This window comes from Brachyhypopomus gauderio, unplaced genomic scaffold (genome assembly GCF_052324685.1).
Source record: "Brachyhypopomus gauderio isolate BG-103 unplaced genomic scaffold, BGAUD_0.2 sc67, whole genome shotgun sequence".
In the NCBI taxonomy this organism is placed as follows: Eukaryota; Metazoa; Chordata; class Actinopteri; order Gymnotiformes; family Hypopomidae; genus Brachyhypopomus; species Brachyhypopomus gauderio.
In genome coordinates, this window is record NW_027506888.1 from 1,416,786 (window position 1) to 1,437,991 (window position 21,206).

General features: G+C 41.5%; 1 protein-coding gene across 3 annotated transcripts in view; it reads left to right on the forward strand.

The window, feature by feature from the left end:
* The window catches only part of LOC143490818 (uncharacterized), a 37,499-nt gene that overhangs the window by 1,408 nt on the left and 14,885 nt on the right, over nucleotides 1–21,206 (forward strand). For 2 of the 3 annotated variants that reach the window (XM_076989312.1, XM_076989314.1), the window contains exon 2: nucleotides 11,414–11,527. The exons of the other annotated variant lie outside the window; for it this stretch is intronic. In XM_076989312.1, coding sequence (XP_076845427.1) covers nucleotides 11,483–11,527 — 45 coding nt within the window. In that variant the 5' untranslated portion in view covers nucleotides 11,414–11,482. The remainder of the gene's footprint in view (nucleotides 1–11,413; nucleotides 11,528–21,206) is intronic. 3 annotated transcript variants of the gene reach the window in all.

Genomic DNA, 21,206 nt, shown 5'->3' on the forward strand with positions numbered 1-21,206 from the left:
GGTTGTGAGGTGGCGAACGAAATTTGTTGCAGGGGTTGCAGGGGTGCTCACGTCGTGTCGGTCGATCGCAAAGGAATGTGCGTAGATCGCGTGACATTAAAAAGATGTCGTGTGTAGTTGCTACTACCAGTTATCCTGTCCTGAGCTGTTCGGCTGGAAATAAAGAGAATTCTACTTTACTTGTAACCCGACTATATTTCTTCCCACCCCTCGGAAAAGAGACATGGAATAATAGTGGCATTCAAATAGGGTTACACAAGCATGGCAAATGGTATTCGACAGCAATACTACAATATGATCAATAAAGACACTTGATGAAACTTGAATCTAATGTCATTATGTTGTTTCTTTGCTTAGAAAAATAATAATTATTAGAAAAATACTTGTCACTAGCTAGTTTGTGCCATCATAGATGGAATTATCCGTAATTGTTCAGCCTCCGATTCTTTTCTTTTTGCAGTGAAAAATATGAGATATGTGTTGCAAAACTCGAGCAGAGCAGATTTGAAGTTGTGCGGTGTAATTTTTTAACATTCAAGCTCAGATTTTTATTCTACAAGTTCTCACATCAAAACTACAAGTGCAACTTTTAGTTTACAGGTTCTCAAATTAAAAATACACGTACAGATTTTGTTTTACAAGTTCTCAAATCGGGTCCTTCATGCTCTCAAGTTTTGCTACAGAATTATCTCCATACAAACTACCGTTCTACAGGAGGAAATCGTTCCTCCCCTCCCGACACAGGAACATCTAAATCGGCTACTAACAATCTTCGTCGCCGGCTGCCCTAACCGCAGCAAACGACACTCTCCCACATCAATCTAAGCATCGCTCACAAACTAGGGGCAGGGGCAGTCATGGCCTAGTGCAGGGGTCGGCAACCCAAAATGTTGAAAGAGCCATATTGGACTAAAAAAACAAAAAACAAATGTGTCTGGAGCCGCAAAAATTAAAAGCCTTATATAAGCCTTATAATGAAGGCAACACATGCTGTATGTATCTATATTAGCCTACCATCAAAATGAATAAGTTAGCTACAAATACGTAATGAGCATTCATGATTAAATGTTTATTCTCCCTGCAGTGTGTTCTGTAGAGAACGACGCACCACGTGACTGCTCTGTTGTAGGATGCCGCCTCAAGTTTAACTTCATTGCAATATTAATGAATTATGTTTCATTGATTTGATGAAATTAAAGAAATTCAATATATCAGGGTTGCCAACTTTTCAAGATCACTTGGAGTGAGATTTGAACCTGGAGGGGGTGGCGAACATAAATTGTTACCGAGCGGGGTGTATAATGGACACAAATTAAGTATTATATCGCGATCGATCGATATCCAGTGGTTGGCGCCAGAGCGAACTAGTAACTCAATGAATCGTAGATGTGGATCAGAGGTAAATAAACTACATAGGTAAATAAACTAACGAGAAATCGGTTGTGTGGCGTGTAAGCGTGTGAAGACGGTCAAATGCGTGTGTCTCACGCTCAATACGTGAGAGTTGGCAACCCTGATAAATAAATCTGATTTTTGATGTCATTTTTATTTTTACGATTCGACAAAACAACAAAATGGAACGTGCATAACATGCCCCTTAGGCTATTTGGGCACTAAACAACCCGTTTAATGTGACTTCTGTTTTCGGACATCGGTCAGCTTCTCAACATCGGGCATGTAAGATGTAACTTTAATCTTGATGCAGGACTGCAAACTCTCATCTGTGAGGCGGGTGCGATATTTTGATTTGATGTAGTTCATGTTTGAAAATATCTGTTCGCACAGGTATGTTGATCCAAAGATGGATAATACCCCAAATGCATGTCTTCATGTTCCTATAATTGTCAGGAAGAGCATTCATGTGTCATAGACAAGTTTCTCGGGTGTTGGGAGGCTTTCAATTTCGCTCCATTTGTGGCTTTGGCCAAGTTGAGCTTTCTGGCGAGTGACGTCTTCAAGCTCGCCGCCGGTGTGTTTACAACAGCCACCTGCCTCATCTCGCCCTGCTAATAGAAACGTGCGTCGCAGGCTACGACACAAATCTTCGTTGAAATTTAGTTTCATTTATTCTACACATTCTTACAGCATTGGAAAACGTTAGGAATGTTGGTGTCATGTTTGTCTCCTACAAAAACCATATTAAAACAAAAATATATTTCTCTCCCTCATTTTTTTACATTTTCAAACATTTTTGAAAAAGCTCCAGGGAGCCGCTAGGGCAGCGCCAAAGAGCCGCATGCGGCTCTAGAGCCGCGGGTTGCCGACCCCTGGCCTAGTGGTTAGGGAACTGGTCTTGTGACCGAAGGGTCCCGGTGTTACGGTCAATTCAGTTCCCCCTGTTCCCCCCAAACGGCGCATGCGCGAAATCAACGAAATCACGCATTAGTCTGCTGCTGGGTTATCGCCTTTACTCGATGTGTACACGTTATTATCCGGGTTGGTTTTGTTTCTCTAACTAAAGTTAACTTTGTGTGCTTGTGACTAACTGTGCTGTAAAGCTCAGGTGATTTAGCAGAGGATTAAATGTACAAAAATTACTCCGATGTTTAATTGTTTACGCTACTTTTTCAGCCTCTTTCATTTTTTAGTTCGCTTGCATGCGAACTAAAAAAATGCGAAGATTTAATGCGTTTTTTTAAACTATTTAAATTATTTATTGAAACATAAAGAGACGTGTATTGTTCACACTTTAAAGGTTGTTTTTTAACAGACTTATTTGTTGTTTGCTGTGTCCTGGATGTTCTACAGCCTAAAAGGACTTTTGTCTAAATACAAATTTTATTTCTAAATACAAATAAAAATGTATTACACGACAAATGTTATCCCATTTGGCTTCACGCAATATTTAAATCACTTGAGCATGTGATATATTGTTTTTGCTTTACAGTGCAAGTTTTATCCAATGCACAGTGCTTTTACACTAAGAACAGGGGGAACGGATTTAACCGGAGCCCTGTGAAAAATGGTTCCCCCCCCTTAAATGACAGAAAGTGTACATGTAAGGCACAACAATAAAGGTGGGGGTGTATTTGACTCTTATCCTTGTAAATAACAAGTTTTATTCACTGCACAGTGTTTTTACACTAAGAACACAGGGGGAACGGATTTTACCAGAGCCCTGTGAAAAATGGTTCCCCCCTCTTAAATGACAGAAAGTGAACATGTAAGGCACAAAAAGTAGAGTGGGTGTGTATTTGACTCTTATCCTTGTAAATAACAAGTTTTATTCACTGCACAGTGTTTTTACACTAAGAACACAGGGGGAACGGATTTTACCGGAGCCCTGTGAAAAATGGTTCCCCCCTCTTAAATGACAGAAAATGTACATGTAAGGCACAAAAAGTAGAGTGGGTGTGTATTTGACTCTTATCCTTGTAAATAACAAGTTTTATTCACTGCACAGTGCTTTTACACTGAGAACACAGGGGGAACGGATTTTACCGGAGCCCTGTGAAAAATGGTTCCCCCCTCTTAAATGACAGAAAATGTACATGTAAGGCACAACAATTAAGGTGGGGGTGTATTTGACTCTTATCCTTGTAAATAACAAGTTTTATTCACTGCACAGTGTTTTTACACTAAGAACACAGGGGGAACGGATTTTACCGGAGCCCTGTGAAAAATGGTTCCCCCCTCTTAAATGACAGAAAGTGTACATGTAAGGCACAAAAAGTAGAGTGGGTGTGTATTTTACTCTTATCCTTGTAAATAACAAGTTTTATTCACTGCACAGTGCCTTTACACTAAGAACACAGGGGGAACGGATTTAACCGGAGCCCTGTGAAAAATGGTTCCCCCCCCTTAAATGACAGAAAGTGTACATGTAAGGCACAACAATTAAGGTGGGGGTGTATTTGACTCTTATCCTTGTAAATAATAAGTTTTATTCACTGCACAGTGTTTTTACACTAAGAACACAGGGGGAACGGATTTTACCGGAGCCCTGTGAAAAATGGTTCCCCCCTCTTAAATGACAGAAAATGTACATGTAAGGCACAAAAAGTAGAGTGGGTGTGTATTTTACTCTTATCCTTGTAAATAACAAGTTTTATTCACTGCACAGTGCCTTTACACTAAGAACACAGGGGGAACGGATTTAACCGGAGCCCTGTGAAAAATGGTTCCCCCCCCTTAAATGACAGAAAGTGTACATGTAAGGCACAAAAAGTAGAGTGGGTGTGTATTTTACTCTTATCCTTGTAAATAACAAGTTTTATTCACTGCACAGTGTTTTTACACTAAGAACACAGGGGGAACGGATTTTACCGGAGCCCTGTGAAAAATGGTTCCCCCCTCTTAAATGACAGAAAATGTACATGTAAGGCACAAAAAGTAGAGTGGGTGTGTATTTTACTCTTATCCTTGTAAATAACAAGTTTTATTCACTGCACAGTGCCTTTACACTAAGAACACAGGGGGAACGGATTTAACCGGAGCCCTGTGAAAAATGGTTCCCCCCCCTTAAATGACAGAAAGTGTACATGTAAGGCACAACAATTAAGGTGGGGGTGTATTTGACTCTTATCCTTGTATATAACAAGTTTTATCCACTGCACAGTGCCTTTACACTAAGAACACAGGGGGAACGGATTTTACCAGAGCCCTGTGAAAAATGGTTCCCCATGTAGAATAACTGCTGGAGATTATATAAAGTACAATAATAGTGCTGATTATCTGTATCTGTGTATAATCACTTCATTCAGTGACTTTACATCTGTCTGTACCACCTTTACACTGAGAACACATGGGGGAACATATTCAACCAGAGACTGGGAAATTTGGTTCCCCTTGAAGAATAAAGCTGGAGCTGATATAAAATACAGAAATTATGCAGATTATTTATATCTGTCTATAATCAATTCATTCAGTAACATTTATTCATCCTGTACCTCCTTTAACACTGAGAACACATGGGGGAACAGGTTTTACCAGAGACTGGGACATTTGGTTCCCCTTGTATTCTCAATGTAAATGTGATGCAGATAGTATTAAAGTTACTGAGGGAAATGGTAATCTATATATAGTTTATCAGCATCAATCTTCTTCTTTCCGCAATTCCCATTTAGGGGTCGCCACAGCGGATCAAACTCCTCCATCTGGCCCTGTCCTGAGTGTCCTCCACTGACACACCAGCCACTCTCATATCCTCTACCACCCATCCATAAACCTCCTCTTAGGTCTACCTCTCCTCCTCTTGCCTGGAAGTTCCATCCTCAACACCCTCCTACCAATATACTTCTCCTCCCTGCTCTGTACATGTCCACTTTATGCCATCCACACCACCCTGCCTGCACTCTCTTCTTTACCTCTCTTTCACTTCCTCCATTACTCTGTACCCTCGACCCTAAGTAGGTAAACTCGTCAACCTTCACCAAATCAACTCCTTGTAACTGGACCTGTCCACCGTCTGCCCTCTCATTCACACACATGTACTCTGTTTTACTCCTGCTCACTTTCATTCCCCTGCTCTCCAAAGCAAATCTCCATCTTTCCAAGCTCACCTCCACCTGCTCCCTACTCTCACTACAGATCACAATGTCATCAGCAAACATCATAGTCCAAGAGGACTCCTGTCTAACCTCGTCTGTCAGTCCGTCCATGACAATTGCGAACAGGAAGGGACTCAGGGCTGATCCCTGATGTAGTCCTACCCCCACTTTAAACCCGTCTGTCATTCCTACCGCACATCTCACTGCTGTCACACTGTTCTCATCCTGCACTACCCTCACACACTTTTCTGCTACTCCTGACTTCCTCATACAATACCACAGCTCCTGTCTTGGTACTCAAGCATAAGCTTTCTCTAAGTCAACAAACACACAATGTAACTCATTCTATCCTTCCTACTTCTCTATTAACACTCTCAAAGCAAACATAGCATCTGTGGTGCACTTAGCTGGCATGAAACCATACTGCTGCTCACAGATCTCTACCTCTCCTCTAAGCCTAGCTTCCACTACTCTTTCCCAGATTTTCAGGCTGAGACTGATCAACTTTATTCCCCTGTAATTACTACAGCTCTGAACATCACCCTTATTTTTGAAAATCGGCACCATTATGCTTCATCTCCACTCCTCAGGCATCTTCTGACCTTCCAAGATTATGTTAAATAACTCAGTCAAAAACTCCATTGCCGTCTCTCCCAAACATTTCCATGTCTCCACTGCAATAACATCTGGTCCAACTGCCTTACCACACTTCATTCTCCGAATTGCACCCCTTACTTCCTCCTTGCTCACCTGAGGCACTTCTTGATTCACAACCTCTACCTCTTCTAACCTTCTTTACCTTTCATTCTTTTGATTCATCAGTTCCTCAAAATACTCCTTCCACCTTCCCAAGACACTCTCCTCACCAGACAACACATTTTCATCTTTATCCTTTATCATCCTAACCTGCTGCACATCCTGCCCATCACGGTTTCTCTGTCTGGCCAATCTGTACAGATCCTTTTCCCCTTCCTTAGTGTCCAACTTCTCCTACAGCTTGCTATATGCCTTCTCTTTAGCTTCTGCCACTGCTCTCATTGCCTTACGACACATCTCCTTGTACCTCTGTCTACTTTCTTCATCTCGCTGAAAATCCCAATTCTTTTTAGCCAACTCTCAAACTTTCCTGAACTTCCTCATTTCACCACCACGACTCCATGTCTATCTTCCTCTGTCCTGAGGTCACACCAAGTAGCTTCCTAGCCACATCCCTCACTACATTTGAAGTCTCATCCTAGGTATCCAGAATACCACCACCACTACCCAGTACCTGCCTCACCTCATCCCTGAATTTTACACCACAGTCCTCATCCTTTAACTTCCACCACCTGATCTTAGGTTCCGCTCTCACTCTCTTCCTCTTCTTCACCTCCAAATTCATCCTACATATCACCATCCTATGCTGTTTAGCTACACTCTCCCCTGGTAACACCTTGCAATCACTAACCTCTTTCAGGTTTTGTATCCTACAGAGGATATAGTCGACCTGTGTGCATCTTCCCCCACTATTATACGTTACCCTGTGCTCTTCCTTTTTCTTAAAGTAAGTATTAACTACAGCCATCTTTATCCTTTTAGCAAAATCTAAAGTCCTTCCATATTCCTTACATTAACACCATATCTACCCAACACCTCCTCATCACCACTGTTCCCTCCACCAACATGTCCATTTAAATCTGCTCCAATAACCACTCTCTCTTCTTTAGGAACCTGCAAAACAACTTCATCTGACTCTCTCCAGAATTTTTCTTTCTCCTCCCCATCACAACCTACCTGAGGAGCATAAGCACTGATGACATTCATCATCACCCCATCAATCTCTAACTTTACACAGATTACCCTGTCACTTAATCACTTTACCTCCACTACACTCTGACTAAATTCATCCTTCTGGATTACACCTACTCCATTTCTCTTCCTGTCTACACCATGATATAATAGTTTGAAGCCACCACCAATGCTCCTGGCCTTGCTCCCCTTCCACTTGGTCTCCTGTGCACACAGTATATCTATCTTCCTTCTGTCCATCGCATCAGCTAGCTCTCTCCCTTTACCTGTCATAGAGCCCACATTCAACATACCAACTCTAATCTCCACCTTCCTGCTCTGCCTCCTATTAGCATCAATAATGCACCTTAAATACACTCCGGCTTTATTCTACAAGGGGAACCAAATGTCCCAGTCTCTGGTAAAACCTGTTCCCCCATGTGTTCTCAGTGTTAAAGGAGGTACAGGATGAATAAATGTTACTGAATGAATTGATTATAGACAGATATAAATAATCTGCATAATTTCTGTATTTTATATCAGCTCCAGCTTTATTCTTCAAGGGGAACCAAATTTCCCAGTCTCTGGTTGAATATGTTCCCCCATGTGTTCTCAGTGTAAAGGTGGTACAGATAGATGTAAAGTCACTGAATGAAGTGATTATACACAGATACAGATAATCAGCACTATTATTGTACTCTATATAATCTCCAGCAGTTATTCTACATGGGGAACCATTTTTCACAGGGCTCTGGTAAAATCCGTTCCCCCTGTGTTCTTAGTGTAAAGGCACTGTGCAGTGGATAAAACTTGTTATATACAAGGATAAGAGTCAAATACACCCCCACCTTAATTGTTGTGCCTTACATGTACACTTTCTGTCATTTAAGGGGGGGGAACCATTTTTCACAGGGCTCCGGTTAAATCCGTTCCCCCTGTGTTCTTAGTGTAAAGGCACTGTGCAGTGAATAAAACTTGTTATTTACAAGGATAAGAGTAAAATACACACCCACTCTACTTTTTGTGCCTTACATGTACATTTTCTGTCATTTAAGAGGGGGGAACCATTTTTCACAGGGCTCCGGTAAAATCCGTTCCCCCTGTGTTCTTAGTGTAAAAACACTGTGCAGTGAATAAAACTTGTTATTTACAAGGATAAGAGTCAAATACACCCCCACCTTAATTGTTGTGCCTTACATGTACACTTTCTGTCATTTAAGGGGGGGGAACCATTTTTCACAGGGCTCCGGTTAAATCCGTTCCCCCTGTGTTCTTAGTGTAAAGGCACTGTGCAGTGAATAAAACTTGTTATTTACAAGGATAAGAGTAAAATACACACCCACTCTACTTTTTGTGCCTTACATGTACATTTTCTGTCATTTAAGAGGGGGGAACCATTTTTCACAGGCACGGACGTAATTTTGGGGGGGGACGGGGGGGACATGTCCCCCCCACTTTTTCAAAAGCCGGCTTTGGTCCCCCCCAGTTTTTACGGTTAAAACCAAATATTTAAATAGCGACGAATCTATGTCCCCCCCACTTTTGAAATCAAAATTACGTCCATGTTCACAGGGCTCCGGTTAAATCCGTTCCCCCTGTGTTCTTAGTGTAAAAACACTGTGCAGTGAATAAAACTTGTTATTTACAAGGATAAGAGTCAAATACACCCCCACCTTAATTGTTGTGCCTTACATGTACACTTTCTGTCATTTAAGGGGGGGGAACCATTTTTCACAGGGCTCCGGTTAAATCCGTTCCCCCTGTGTTCTTAGTGTAAAGGCACTGTGCAGTGAATAAAACTTGTTATTTACAAGGATAAGAGTAAAATACACACCCACTCTACTTTTTGTGCCTTACATGTACATTTTCTGTCATTTAAGAGGGGGGAACCATTTTTCACAGGGCTCCGGTAAAATCCGTTCCCCCTGTGTTCTTAGTGTAAAAACACTGTGCAGTGAATAAAACTTGTTATTTACAAGGATAAGAGTCAAATACACCCCCACCTTAATTGTTGTGCCTTACATGTACACTTTCTGTCATTTAAGGGGGGGGAACCATTTTTCACAGGGCTCCGGTTAAATCCGTTCCCCCTGTGTTCTTAGTGTAAAGGCACTGTGCAGTGAATAAAACTTGTTATTTACAAGGATAAGAGTAAAATACACACCCACTCTACTTTTTGTGCCTTACATGTACATTTTCTGTCATTTAAGAGGGGGGAACCATTTTTCACAGGCACGGACGTAATTTTGGGGGGGGACATGTCCCCCCCACTTTTTCAAAAGCCGGCTTTGGTCCCCCCCAGTTTTTACGGTTAAAACCAAATATTTAAATAGCGACGAATCTATGTCCCCCCCACTTTTGAAATCAAAATTACGTCCATGTTCACAGGGCTCCGGTAAAATCCGTTCCCCCTGTGTTCTTAGTGTAAAAACACTGTGCAGTGAATAAAACTTGTTATTTACAAGGATAAGAGTCAAATACACCCCCACCTTAATTGTTGTGCCTTACATGTACATTTTCTGTCATTTAAGAGGGGGGAACCATTTTTCACAGGGCTCCGGTAAAATCCGTTCCCCCTGTGTTCTCAGTGTAAAAGCACTGTGCAGTGAATAAAACTTGTTATTTACAAGGATAAGAGTCAAATACACACCCACTCTACTTTTTGTGCCTTACATGTACATTTTCTGTCATTTAAGAGGGGGGAACCATTTTTCACAGGGCTCCGGTAAAATCCGTTCCCCCTGTGTTCTTAGTGTAAAAACACTGTGCAGTGAATAAAACTTGATATTTACAAGGATAAGAGTCAAATACACACCCACTCTACTTTTTGTGCCTTACATGTACACTTTCTGTCATTTAAGAGGGGGGAACCATTTTTCACAGGGCTCTGGTAAAATCCGTTCCCCCTTTGTTCTTAGTGTAAAAGCACTGTGCAGTGAATAAAACTTGTTATTTACAAGAATAAGAGTCAAATACACCCCCACCTTTATTGTTGTGCCTTACATGTACACTTTCTGTCATTTAAGGGGGGGAACCATTTTTCACAGGGCTCCGGTTAAATCCGTTCCCCCTGTTCTTAGTGTAAAAGCACTGTGCATTGGATAAAACTTGCACTGTAAAGCAAAAACAATATATCACATGCTCAAGTGATTTAAATATTGCGTGAAGCCAAATGGGATAACATTTGTCGTGTAATACATTTTTATTTGTATTTAGAAATAAAATTTGTATTTAGACAAAAGTCCTTTTAGGCTGTAGAACATCCAGGACACAGCAAACAACAAATAAGTCTGTTAAAAAACAACCTTTAAAGTGTGAACAATACACGTCTCTTTATGTTTCAATAAATAATTTAAATAGTTTAAAAAAACGCATTAAATCTTCGCATTTTTTTTGTTCGCATGCAAGCGAACTAAAAAATGAAAGAGGCTGAAAAAGTAGCTTAAACAATTAAACATCGGAGTAATTTTTGTACATTTAATCCTCTGCTAAATCACCTGAGCTTTACAGCACAGTTAGTCACAAGCACACAAAGTTAACTTTAGTTAGAGAAACAAAACCAACCCGGATAATAACGTGTACACATCGAGTAAAGGCGATAACCCAGCAGCAGACTAATGCGTGATTTCGTTGATTTCGCGCATGCACCGTTTGGGGGGAACAGGGGGAACTGAATTGACCGTAACACCGGGTTCGATTCCCAGACCTGTCCTATGACTGAGGTGCCCCTGAGCAAGGCCCATAACCCTCAATTGCTCACTTGTATAAAAAATGAGATTAAAATGTAAGTCGCTCTGGATAAGAGCGTCTGCCAAATGCCAAAAAATGTAAATGTAACTCACAGTTTGCCCAAAAACAAGCACAAGTCCTTTATCACATCACCAGTCCTTTTATCTGGTTTGACTAAAAAAATCTACAATTGCCCACAGGTACAATCTCAGCCCTTGGACACCCCCCCCCCCCCCCGAACTCACTACAGAAGCAGCCTTTAATGTACCCACTAATATAAAGTCGATTTTGAGTACCAGCTGATACTCACTGTACACCTTTCAGTAAATTCGTTTTTCCACAATGAGAATTATAATGAAACTTCCTCATTTTCAGCTGAGATGTACTCGCATTCTGTTAAATGTATAAACGTTTGTTGGTGTTCACAGGCCACGACGTCGTAGGACCTGTCATATCTGTGGAATCAAAGCACCACATCGATGGTATAAGAAGACAAAATGGAGAATGAAAATGCAAATTTGGAAAAGAATGAAGATAAAGAAGTGAGTGCTTTGTGGGGAATGAGTCTTTCTTCAAGACTTCTGGGATGCGTTTCCCGATAACGATCTTAGAGATTTACGAACAACTTTAAGAACGACGTAAGTTTAAGGACGCCAAATTTAGAGTGTTTCCCAAAAGACTTCTTAGTCTCCAAATTTGCGAACGAGTTTTAAGTAGCCTAGTTTAAGTTTAAGTAGCCTAGAATGTGTAACGCTGGCGGCGGCTGACGGACAAGACACTAGTGATGGGACATCTGAAGCTAGGCTTCGAAGCGTGTACCGAGTAAAAAGGGGCGTGTCCGATGAAGCCCCGCTTCGGAGCTTGTGTCATATTGAGCAAAATCACGTGATCAGCAACAAACGAGGCCTCGCATTACATCGGCCACGTCATTGCTTCATTTTGCGTATCGTTTTTCTAAATAAAAGCGCTATGAACCCTGTTGCTTCGTGTTGTAGTAGGTGGTTAAATTTAAAATCTGGAACGTTCTAAATTCTTTTTGTTTGATCAGGATGTACATCAGATTCACACATCAAAAACAGACTAAAAACCATTGGAAGAGGCAAACCTTATTTGTAATGTTAAAAACATTTTACATTTGGCAGACGCCCTTATCCAGAGCGACTTACATTTTATCTCATTTTTATATAAGTGAACAATTGAGGGTTAAGGGGCACCTCAGTCATGGCCTCAGGCCTGGGGATCGAACCCACGACCCTCCGATTACAAGCTCAGTTCCCTAACCACTTCCCTTCCCTAACCACCAGGTCATGACTGCCAAACCAGATCTAGAAGCCCCAAGAAGCAATTATTTTTAACACATTCTGTTTTTAAAAAAAATCAGTTTCTAACTCCAAATATTCAGTCACTCAACAATCACTCAATTCCCAACATAGTAAAGTACAACATATCTTCATTGTCAAATACGTTCATGACATACAAGAAAACCCAACACAACCACTAATGGTCAAGGATTAGATTGGCTACAAATCATTTTAATAATTAAAACATGACAATTAAGTATGATTTAAATGATTCTCCTGTTACTAAACATGAGTTTGATGGAAACTTTGTGACAATATTGCATTTACACATTTTTGAAAGTATGATCCAACTGAATGACGAGGCTGTTACAGTTTCACCACCAGATGTCACTAGTGAGTGATGAATGAAGCCTCGAGTAATGAACCTTTTTGCAAGGCAAAGGGTTGGAAAGCTTCATTGCTTCAAGAGGCTTCATTTGCCCATCACTACAAGACACGAGTCCGCTGGTTCTTGCAACAACGTTACTTTTATTTTACAGATATTGCGCAATAGCGCAAGAGAACACGTACACATAAACATGAAAAACGTCCACACTCAGACAACGACGAGCACAGGACACTGCGCGAACGCACATTAAATAGACAAACCACATAAGCCCTGTGTGATTACGAGATGAGCCACAGGTGAGACGGATTATCACAAGACACAACCGCACCCACAGAGATACACAGATGCAGATGAGTAGACGCTGACGACGTAGACACACGCCCAAAAGGGAGGGGCCAGGTCCTCAACGTGACAGAATGAGTTTTAAGTAGCCTAGCTCCGCTAGTCGAAAACTGATATACATAATTATTTTCATTATGGGCTACCATAAAATATAATTAGGAAAATAATTAAGAAATACTTTAACGTGTAAAAAGTGTAATTACTTTACACTTTCAATTAGTATCTATCAGGGACGGACTGGCATACATTACTACCGGGGATTTCCCCGGTGGGCCGATGGGTTAGTGGGCCGCTGGTCGCCGGTAGTTTAACGCGCACTGCGGCCCTGGCCCGTAGTCAGGCTGCTGTTTAAAGGCTAGATAATATTTTCGCGAGTGACCGTAGAGCACACCTCGCGCGAACCTCCACGAACGGTGGAGGCGTATACTTTCCACGTCACATTCTTTGCCGTGTTGTCCTAAACGATATGTGGTAGTATAAAGAAACACCCCTCAAAAACAGGGGAAGGAACATTTACCTGACGAATTTTAATGTTGCTTTGTGTTTCAGGTTTGAAAAATGCTGGAATTTAGGCTAAAGTACTTGAAATTGTAACTTCGTTTCACAACAAATAGCTATCTGACTGAACAGTTCTCTTGTATTACATTAACAAATACGAGCCTCTTGTAATTCCAGGACGAAACATGAGAGAACGTGAAGACGTTAAGATTGGGCATTTTGAAAATAAACCATAAATAATGTGATTAAAAGCGAATTATTTTGAATCATTTAGAGTATAGACTTAAAGTTTAACGTGCTGGGAAATATTGAAATTGACCTTGAAGGTGACATACAAATGCTTGAATTCCACCTTATAAAGGTGTATGCCCAGCTAACAAAAAAACGTCCCGAGGATGTCCCACGAACCAACACTAGGGTCGCCAAAATATTACAGGGGACGTTCAGTGGATGTTACAAAGGACGTTTGTAGGACCACCTGGACACATCCAGAGGACTATGAGAGGACGTTTAAGGAACGTCATTTAAACGTCTCTTATGTGTTAAATTGTTTAGGTCTACATTTACATTTTACATTTACGGCATTTAGCAGACACTCTTATCCAGAGCGACTTACAAAGTGCTTTGCTTCTGATCACAGAATACATCCTACGAAATAGTACAGATAGGCCAGAATTCCAGACACCATTGAGTCAGACTACTACTAAACTACAGGAGTCAATATCATTACTTAGTGTTTTGCAAGTTAGGCATTTGCCAAGAAGCACAAATAACCATAGACAGACATACAATTTAAGAACACTTCCACTTTTAAATCTCTTTTAAAAACTCACCTCTTCAGATCCGCTTTTAATTTATGATGCTACACATTTATCTTCTTCTTATTTGTTTTATCTAGTACTAATTATCTTTGTTTTTTATAATGTTGTTCTATATTGTATTGTATTGTTGTCATTATGCTGCTTGTAATTTTGTACTGTAAAGCGTCTTTGAGTGTCCTGAAAAGCGCTATACCAAATAAAATGTATTATTATTATTATTATTATTATAAAACGGCAAGTGGTATCAGCCGAGTTAGTGCTCTGGTAAGAACTCAACAAATAGGTGAGTCTTCAGTCTACGCTTGAAGATAGCAATAGACTTTGCAGTCCTAGCAGCTAATGGAAGATCATTCCACCATCTTGGAGCCAGGATGGAGAATAGTCTGGAGCTTTGTCTTCCATGAGACTTTAAGCATGGAATTTCAAGTCGAGCCAAGCTTGAGGTTCTAAGCGTTCGCTGTACAGATCGGCTTTTGACCATGGACATTATGTAGGGAGGAGCCAGTCTATTTTTGGCTTTGTAAGCAAGCATCAAGGTTTTATATCTGATGAGTGCTGCTACTGGAAGCCAGTGAAGAGAGCGTAGCAGAGGAGTCACATGTGAGAACTTGGGTAGATTGAAGACCAGTCGTGCTGCAGCATTCTGAATTAGTTGTAGAGGTCTGATGACACGTAGAGGAAGACCTGCAAGTAGGGAATTGCAGTAGTCCAGCTTAGAGATTACTAGAGACTGCACAAGTACTTGAGTAGCTTCCTGTGAATGGAAGGGTCGTATTCTCCATATGTTGCAGAGGAGAAATCTGCAGGATCTGGTCAGCTTTGAAACATGTGTTGAGAAGGACAACTCGTTGTCCAACGTTACACCCAGGCTTCGAGCAGTTTCTGATGGTGTTAACAAGATGTTCTCAAAGGAAACTGTGAGATCGTTGTGTGGGTTTGGGGTTCCTGGAATGTACAGAAGCTCAGTTTTGCTTGGGTTGAGCTTCAAGTGGTGAGCAGTCATCCATGAAGCAATATCTGCCAAGCATGCCGAGATACGCCTAGAGACATGGGTGTCAGAATGAGGGAAGGAAATAATTAGCTGGGTGTCATCAGCATAGCAATGATAAAAGAAACCATGAGACAAAATAATGTCACCAAGGGAACAAGTATATAAAGAGAAGAGAAGAGGGCCTAGGACTGAGCCTTGGGGGACACCAGTGGAAAGTTTACATGGACTGGATGTAGATCCTCTCCATGTTACCTGATAGGAACGGTCTTCAAGATATGACTGGAACCATTTCCAAGCAGAGCCAGTCACACCGAGGCTAGAAAGAACAGACATGAGGATGTTGTGGTTGACCGTGTCAAAGGCTGCAGAAAGATCTAGAAGAATTAAAACTGATGATAGCTTGTTAGCCTTGGCAGCATGGAGCGTCTCGGTCACTGCTTTGAGGGCAGTTTCTGTTGAATGTGCCCGTTTGAAGCCAGACTGATTAGGATCATGGAGTTGGTTCTGGGTGAGGAAGAGAGATAATTGGTCATAGACTGCTCGCTCCAGAGTTTTTGATAGAAAAGAAAGAAGTGATACCAGTCAGAAGTTGATGTATCTTGTCTGAGGAGAAGGGGAGAAAGAAGCCAAGTGAGTTGAGTGTTGGGTTAAGGGTACTAGTAGGAAGGTTGGGAGCTGGGGAGAAGGACTGATGGACTGCTGCAATCTTCTCTTCAAAGAAGATGACAAAATCCTCAGGAGTGAGAGAGGATGGAGGAGGGGGTGAGGGAGGGTTAAGGAGTGAAGAAAAAATACTGAATAGCTTGCGTGGGTTGGATGCAGATGATTCAAATTTCTTTCTGTAGTAGGCTGACTTCGCTGATGTGACTTCCAGTGAGAACTTTGAAAGGAGAGATTGATATGAGCAGAGGTCTGAATCTAGGCGACTTCTCTTCCACCTCCTCTCTGCAGTTCTTAGATCTCTCCTGTGGCTGCGAAGCACTTCAGTTAGCCAGGGGGTGGATGGAACAGATCTCTTAAGCCTGGGGGAGGGAGGACACAGAAGATTGATGGATGAAGAGATCGTAGAGAGGAAAGTATCAGTAATTGTGTCCAGCGAGAGAGAAGACAGACAATTCTGATGAGGAAGGGAGGACAAAATAGTGGTAGCAAGGGTTGAGGGATTGATGGAATGCAAACTTGGGTAAAAGTAAGAAGAATGTACAGGGGAAGTGTGAGTGGAAATGGCAGGGAGGGGGAAAGAAAAGGATAAAAGGTCTGACAGGTGGAGTGGGGTGACTGTGATGTCCGATGTTCTGGTGTCTCGTGTAAAGACCAGGTCCAGAATGTTGCCTGCTCTATGAGTCGCAGTGGATGGGTTGATGGTGAGGTCAAATGACGACAGCAGTGGAAGGATGCAAGATGATATAAGTTTGTCAGATGGAAGGTTGAAGTCTCCAAGGAGAATGAAGGGGTTTGCTTCAATGGTGAATTGACTAAGGAGGGTATCAAGTTCGTCAATGAAGTTCTCAAGGGAACCTGGAGGGCGATAAATCACAATGATGTGAAGAATAGTGGGGTAGGATACAGTGATAGCATGGAACTCAAAGGAAGAAATTGAAAGAGCTGAAAGGAGAGTTGGGTGAAACACCACTCTGGAGATAAAAGTAGACCTGTGCCACCTCCCCTTCCAATGCGTCGTGGGGAATGGGTGAATGAGAAGGCAGAGGACAGAGCAGCTGGAGTTGCAGAGTTCTCTGGAGTGATCCAGGTTTCGGTCAGAGCCAAGAAGTGTAGCGAGTGGAGGGATGCAAGAGCTGAGATGAAGTCAGCCTTCTGGACAGCAGATTGGCAATTCCAGAGTCCTCCAGTCACTGTGATTGGAGTTTGTGGTGAACATTGTGGGTAAGTTAGGTTCCGGGTGTTGCGATGGCTATGATGGTATCTATGAGCTCTGTGAGATACATGCACAGGAATTTGCAGACACATTGTGGAATAAAAACAAGCTTTATGAATACTAGCAGGGTAAGAAAATGGCAGAATAAGTTAAGACTTAGCTAAATTAGGACAACTCCGCTACAGATGGTAGCGGTATGCAGCAACTTTCTACGCTCTTTGTTTCATCTACTTTCCTCCATAGACACTGAAACTCTAACCCAGCTTAGAATCTACCAGAATCTGAGGCAATAGTAATTAAACTCAAGTCCTACCTTAACCAATCACAGGATGTTCCAAGACTAGATACACAAAGCACACTGAAGTCCAAAACTAGAGTTGTCCTAATTTATCTGTTTTAGTCAGTGCTGTATCCGCCCATTAATTCACACCTTAGACCAGGGCGAAACTACACCTGGAGTGACCAATTACAGCCAATAACAGCTAACAAAACAACAAGGTTATGATAAGAAGCCTAGAATCTACCAGAATCTGAGGCAATAGTATTTAAACTCTTCCTACCTTAACCAATCACAGGATGTTCCAAGACTAGATACACAAAGCACACTGAAGTCCAAAACTAGAGTTGTCCTAATTTATGTTTTAGTCAGTGCTGTATCCGCCCCTTAATTCACACCTTAGACCAGGGCGAAACTACACCTGGAGTGATCAATTACAGCCAATAACAGCTAACAAAACAACAAGGTTATGATAAGAAGCCTAGAATCTACCAGAATCGGAGGCAATAGTAATTAAACTCAAGTCCTACCTTAACCAATCACAGGATGTTCCAAGACTAGATACACAAAGCACACTGAAGTCCAAAACTAGAGTTGTCCTAATTTATCTGTTTTAGTCAGTGGTCTAGAAGGTCTAGAAGTGGTCTAGAAGGTCTACTTCTTGTTACTTCTAAAACAACTTAGATTTTATTGATTTAGTAAATCGAGGTATTGTATATGTAATAAAAATGAACACACAAGAAGTGATAGGCTGTAAACAAGTTATTATTTTTAATTTGAAATGTCAAAAAAAGATCTTGTATCGTGTCTGATGTGCGCATTTTGAACGCTGTTTCAAGCCTCCTTTTCACCCCTTTTCTTGGGGTGAAGCCTAAAATGTTGTTACCATTTAATTTTATGACCTCTGGTTATAATAAAGCATTCGATAAACGAAGTAATTTGAATGTTTTGCCTGAAGAACATCAGCTACTCAAATCTAACAAATGGTAACCTAGCTAGGTAGCTATAGTTGGCATTAACTTGCTAATGTAGCTAGCTACTTATAGCGAACGCTATCGTCGGCTGTTGTTATCTGTGGCTGAGACCATCAACATCAGTTAACGTTACCATTGAAGTCTTAATGCGGTGATTCATATAACTTTATCATTTGGTAGCGTAGCGTAATGATAATTTAGCTCTAGCCATGACCATAGAATTAATGTCCAGCCACAGATGGGCATCCGTTTTTGGTACACCTGTTTGATTTTGCTGATCAGGTTTTATGATTATCCAGATGGGTTAGCTGAGGGTTTATTAAAAATCACGTCATACATTAGCTGCAACTCAGAAGATAAATTTACTAATATAAGGTATTTACTAGCTAACCATATTATAATCAAATGTAGGAGACTCACCTTGAATTTAAAATAACGGCTTCTGTCAGAATATTCATGTTAGCTAACGTTCCTACGTCGCGAGAACACGGCTCATGCGTTTATGTTCCCGCTTGCTAATCCTCTAGTGAGTAAAAATTTAAATCAGCTGACTGCCTTTCACGCACACACCGTGACAACCGTAGGGGGACCACGTCCGGACGTTCTCAAATGTTCTCTAAAGATAACAAAAATAATGTTATTTCAACAACTATACGGGGACGTCACCGAACGTCCTGTGAATGTGTCTTTGGGAACGTTCCGCCAGGACTTGGAGGGGACCTGCTGGGAACGTCGATTATGGCCTAGGAACGTCCTATCGCGTTATTTAAAAACCTCTAATAAGAACGTCCACGAACGTCCCCGGGACGTTCGCTGTTTGCTGGGTGAACCCCGCAAACATGACTTTGTTCATTGCGCTGAGGCGCTACGCGCGCGAATTTACAAAATTCGAGAGGTGCACGACCTCGCGAATCAACAGCGCGTGAGGCCCTTGCGCACAAGCGGAGCTACTGCGATTACGTAATTTTTGCCATATAAACCAGGCTTTACTCTGGCCTTACTCAGAGTTACTTATATATGTAAAAATTCATTTGATTGGTTATTAAGTCAATCAATCAATCAAATTTTATTTATATAGCGCTTTTTACAACAGTTGTTGTCACAAAGCAGCTTTACAAGTGCCGAGTCCTAGCCCCCAGTGAGCAAGCCAAAGGCGACAGTGGCAAGGAAAAACTCCCTAGTTTTTTCATGAGGAAGAAACCTTGAGAGGAACCAAGACTCAGGGGGGGAACCCATCCTCCTCTGGCCGACACCGGTCACCATGACAACAACAATAATATAGACAGAATGTAGACAGAATGTAAAAGATGCAATAATGTCCATTTAGACCGAAAAATATGTAATAATGTCCATCATGGTGTAGGCATCCGGTTAGGCAGGAGGTGGCCGGCCAGGATGGATCGCTTGTCTCTCCTCATCTCATTATTCCTCAAGCAGGCGGGCAGCCATGTGGAGAAATGAAACAGGGAAAATTAGCTCTGTATGAGGACATATACAGGACAGGTAAAATTATAAACATTTCTGGAGTGTGGCAGCAACTCCGGCACTAAGTTAAATTATTACAGCCTAGCTAAAAAAAAGGCAGAACCAGAAGGTAACATAGGCTTGGGGGCATTCTGAGACAATGGCATCCGTTCACTGCACTGTCAACAAACTTGAGTGACCACGAGCAGTGACAGGATGACAGCACCAGCACCCCAGTCTACCATAAAACCCTTCGTCTATGAACCCCTGGATCTGTACCTTTATCTAAGGGGGATATTAATTATCAAACGCTAGACTAAATAAGTGGGTTTTCAACCTAGATTTAAAGATTGTGACTGTGTCAGAGTCCCGGACACATTTAGGAAGATTATTCCAAAGCTGGGGGGCCTTATAAGAAAAGGCTCTTCCCCCTGCTGTTACCTTGTTAATTTGTGGAACTAATAACAGACCAGCACCCTGTGATCTTAGTTGACGTGGGGGTTCATAATAGGAAATAAGTTCCTGGAGGTATTCAGGAGCAAGCCCGTGTAGTGCTTTATATGCTAATAATAGAATTTTAAAATCAATACGAAATTTAACTGGGAGCCAATGCAGGGCTGATAGGACTGGTCTAATATGCTGAAATTTTCTAGTTCTGGTCAGAACTCTAGCTGCGGCATTTTGAACTACTTGAAGTTTATTTAGATTCCTATTTGAACATCCTGACAGTAGTGAATTGCAGTAGTCTAGTCTAGAGCTAACAAAGGCGTGCACCAATTTTTCTGCATCATCCTGTGATAATGCATTTCTTAATTTGGCAATGTTGCGGAGATGTAGAAAAGCTATCCTAGTAGTATGATCTATATATTTATCAAATGATAGGTCGGAGTCGAGTATGACGCCTAGGTTTTTGGCTACTGTGCCAGGTGTAATGGGATAGTCTGCAAGATTAAGCATTAAGTTTGGAATTTTCTGTCTTGCGGCCTTAGGGCCCACAAGGAGAACTTCTGTTTTGTCCTCATTTAATTGTAGGAAGTTTAGAGACATCCAGCATTTAATATCTCTTACACAGGCCTCAATTTTTCCTAAACTGAGTTTGTCATCGGGTTTGGCTGATATGTAAAGTTGAGTGTCATCCGCATAGCAGTGAAAATTGACACCATGTTTGTTTATAACTGTGCCCAATGGTAGCATATATAATGTAAATAATAGTGGTCCTAAGATGGAGCCTTGCGGGACCCCATATTTAACCATTGTACATTTGGATGAAATATTATTGAGCTCTACAA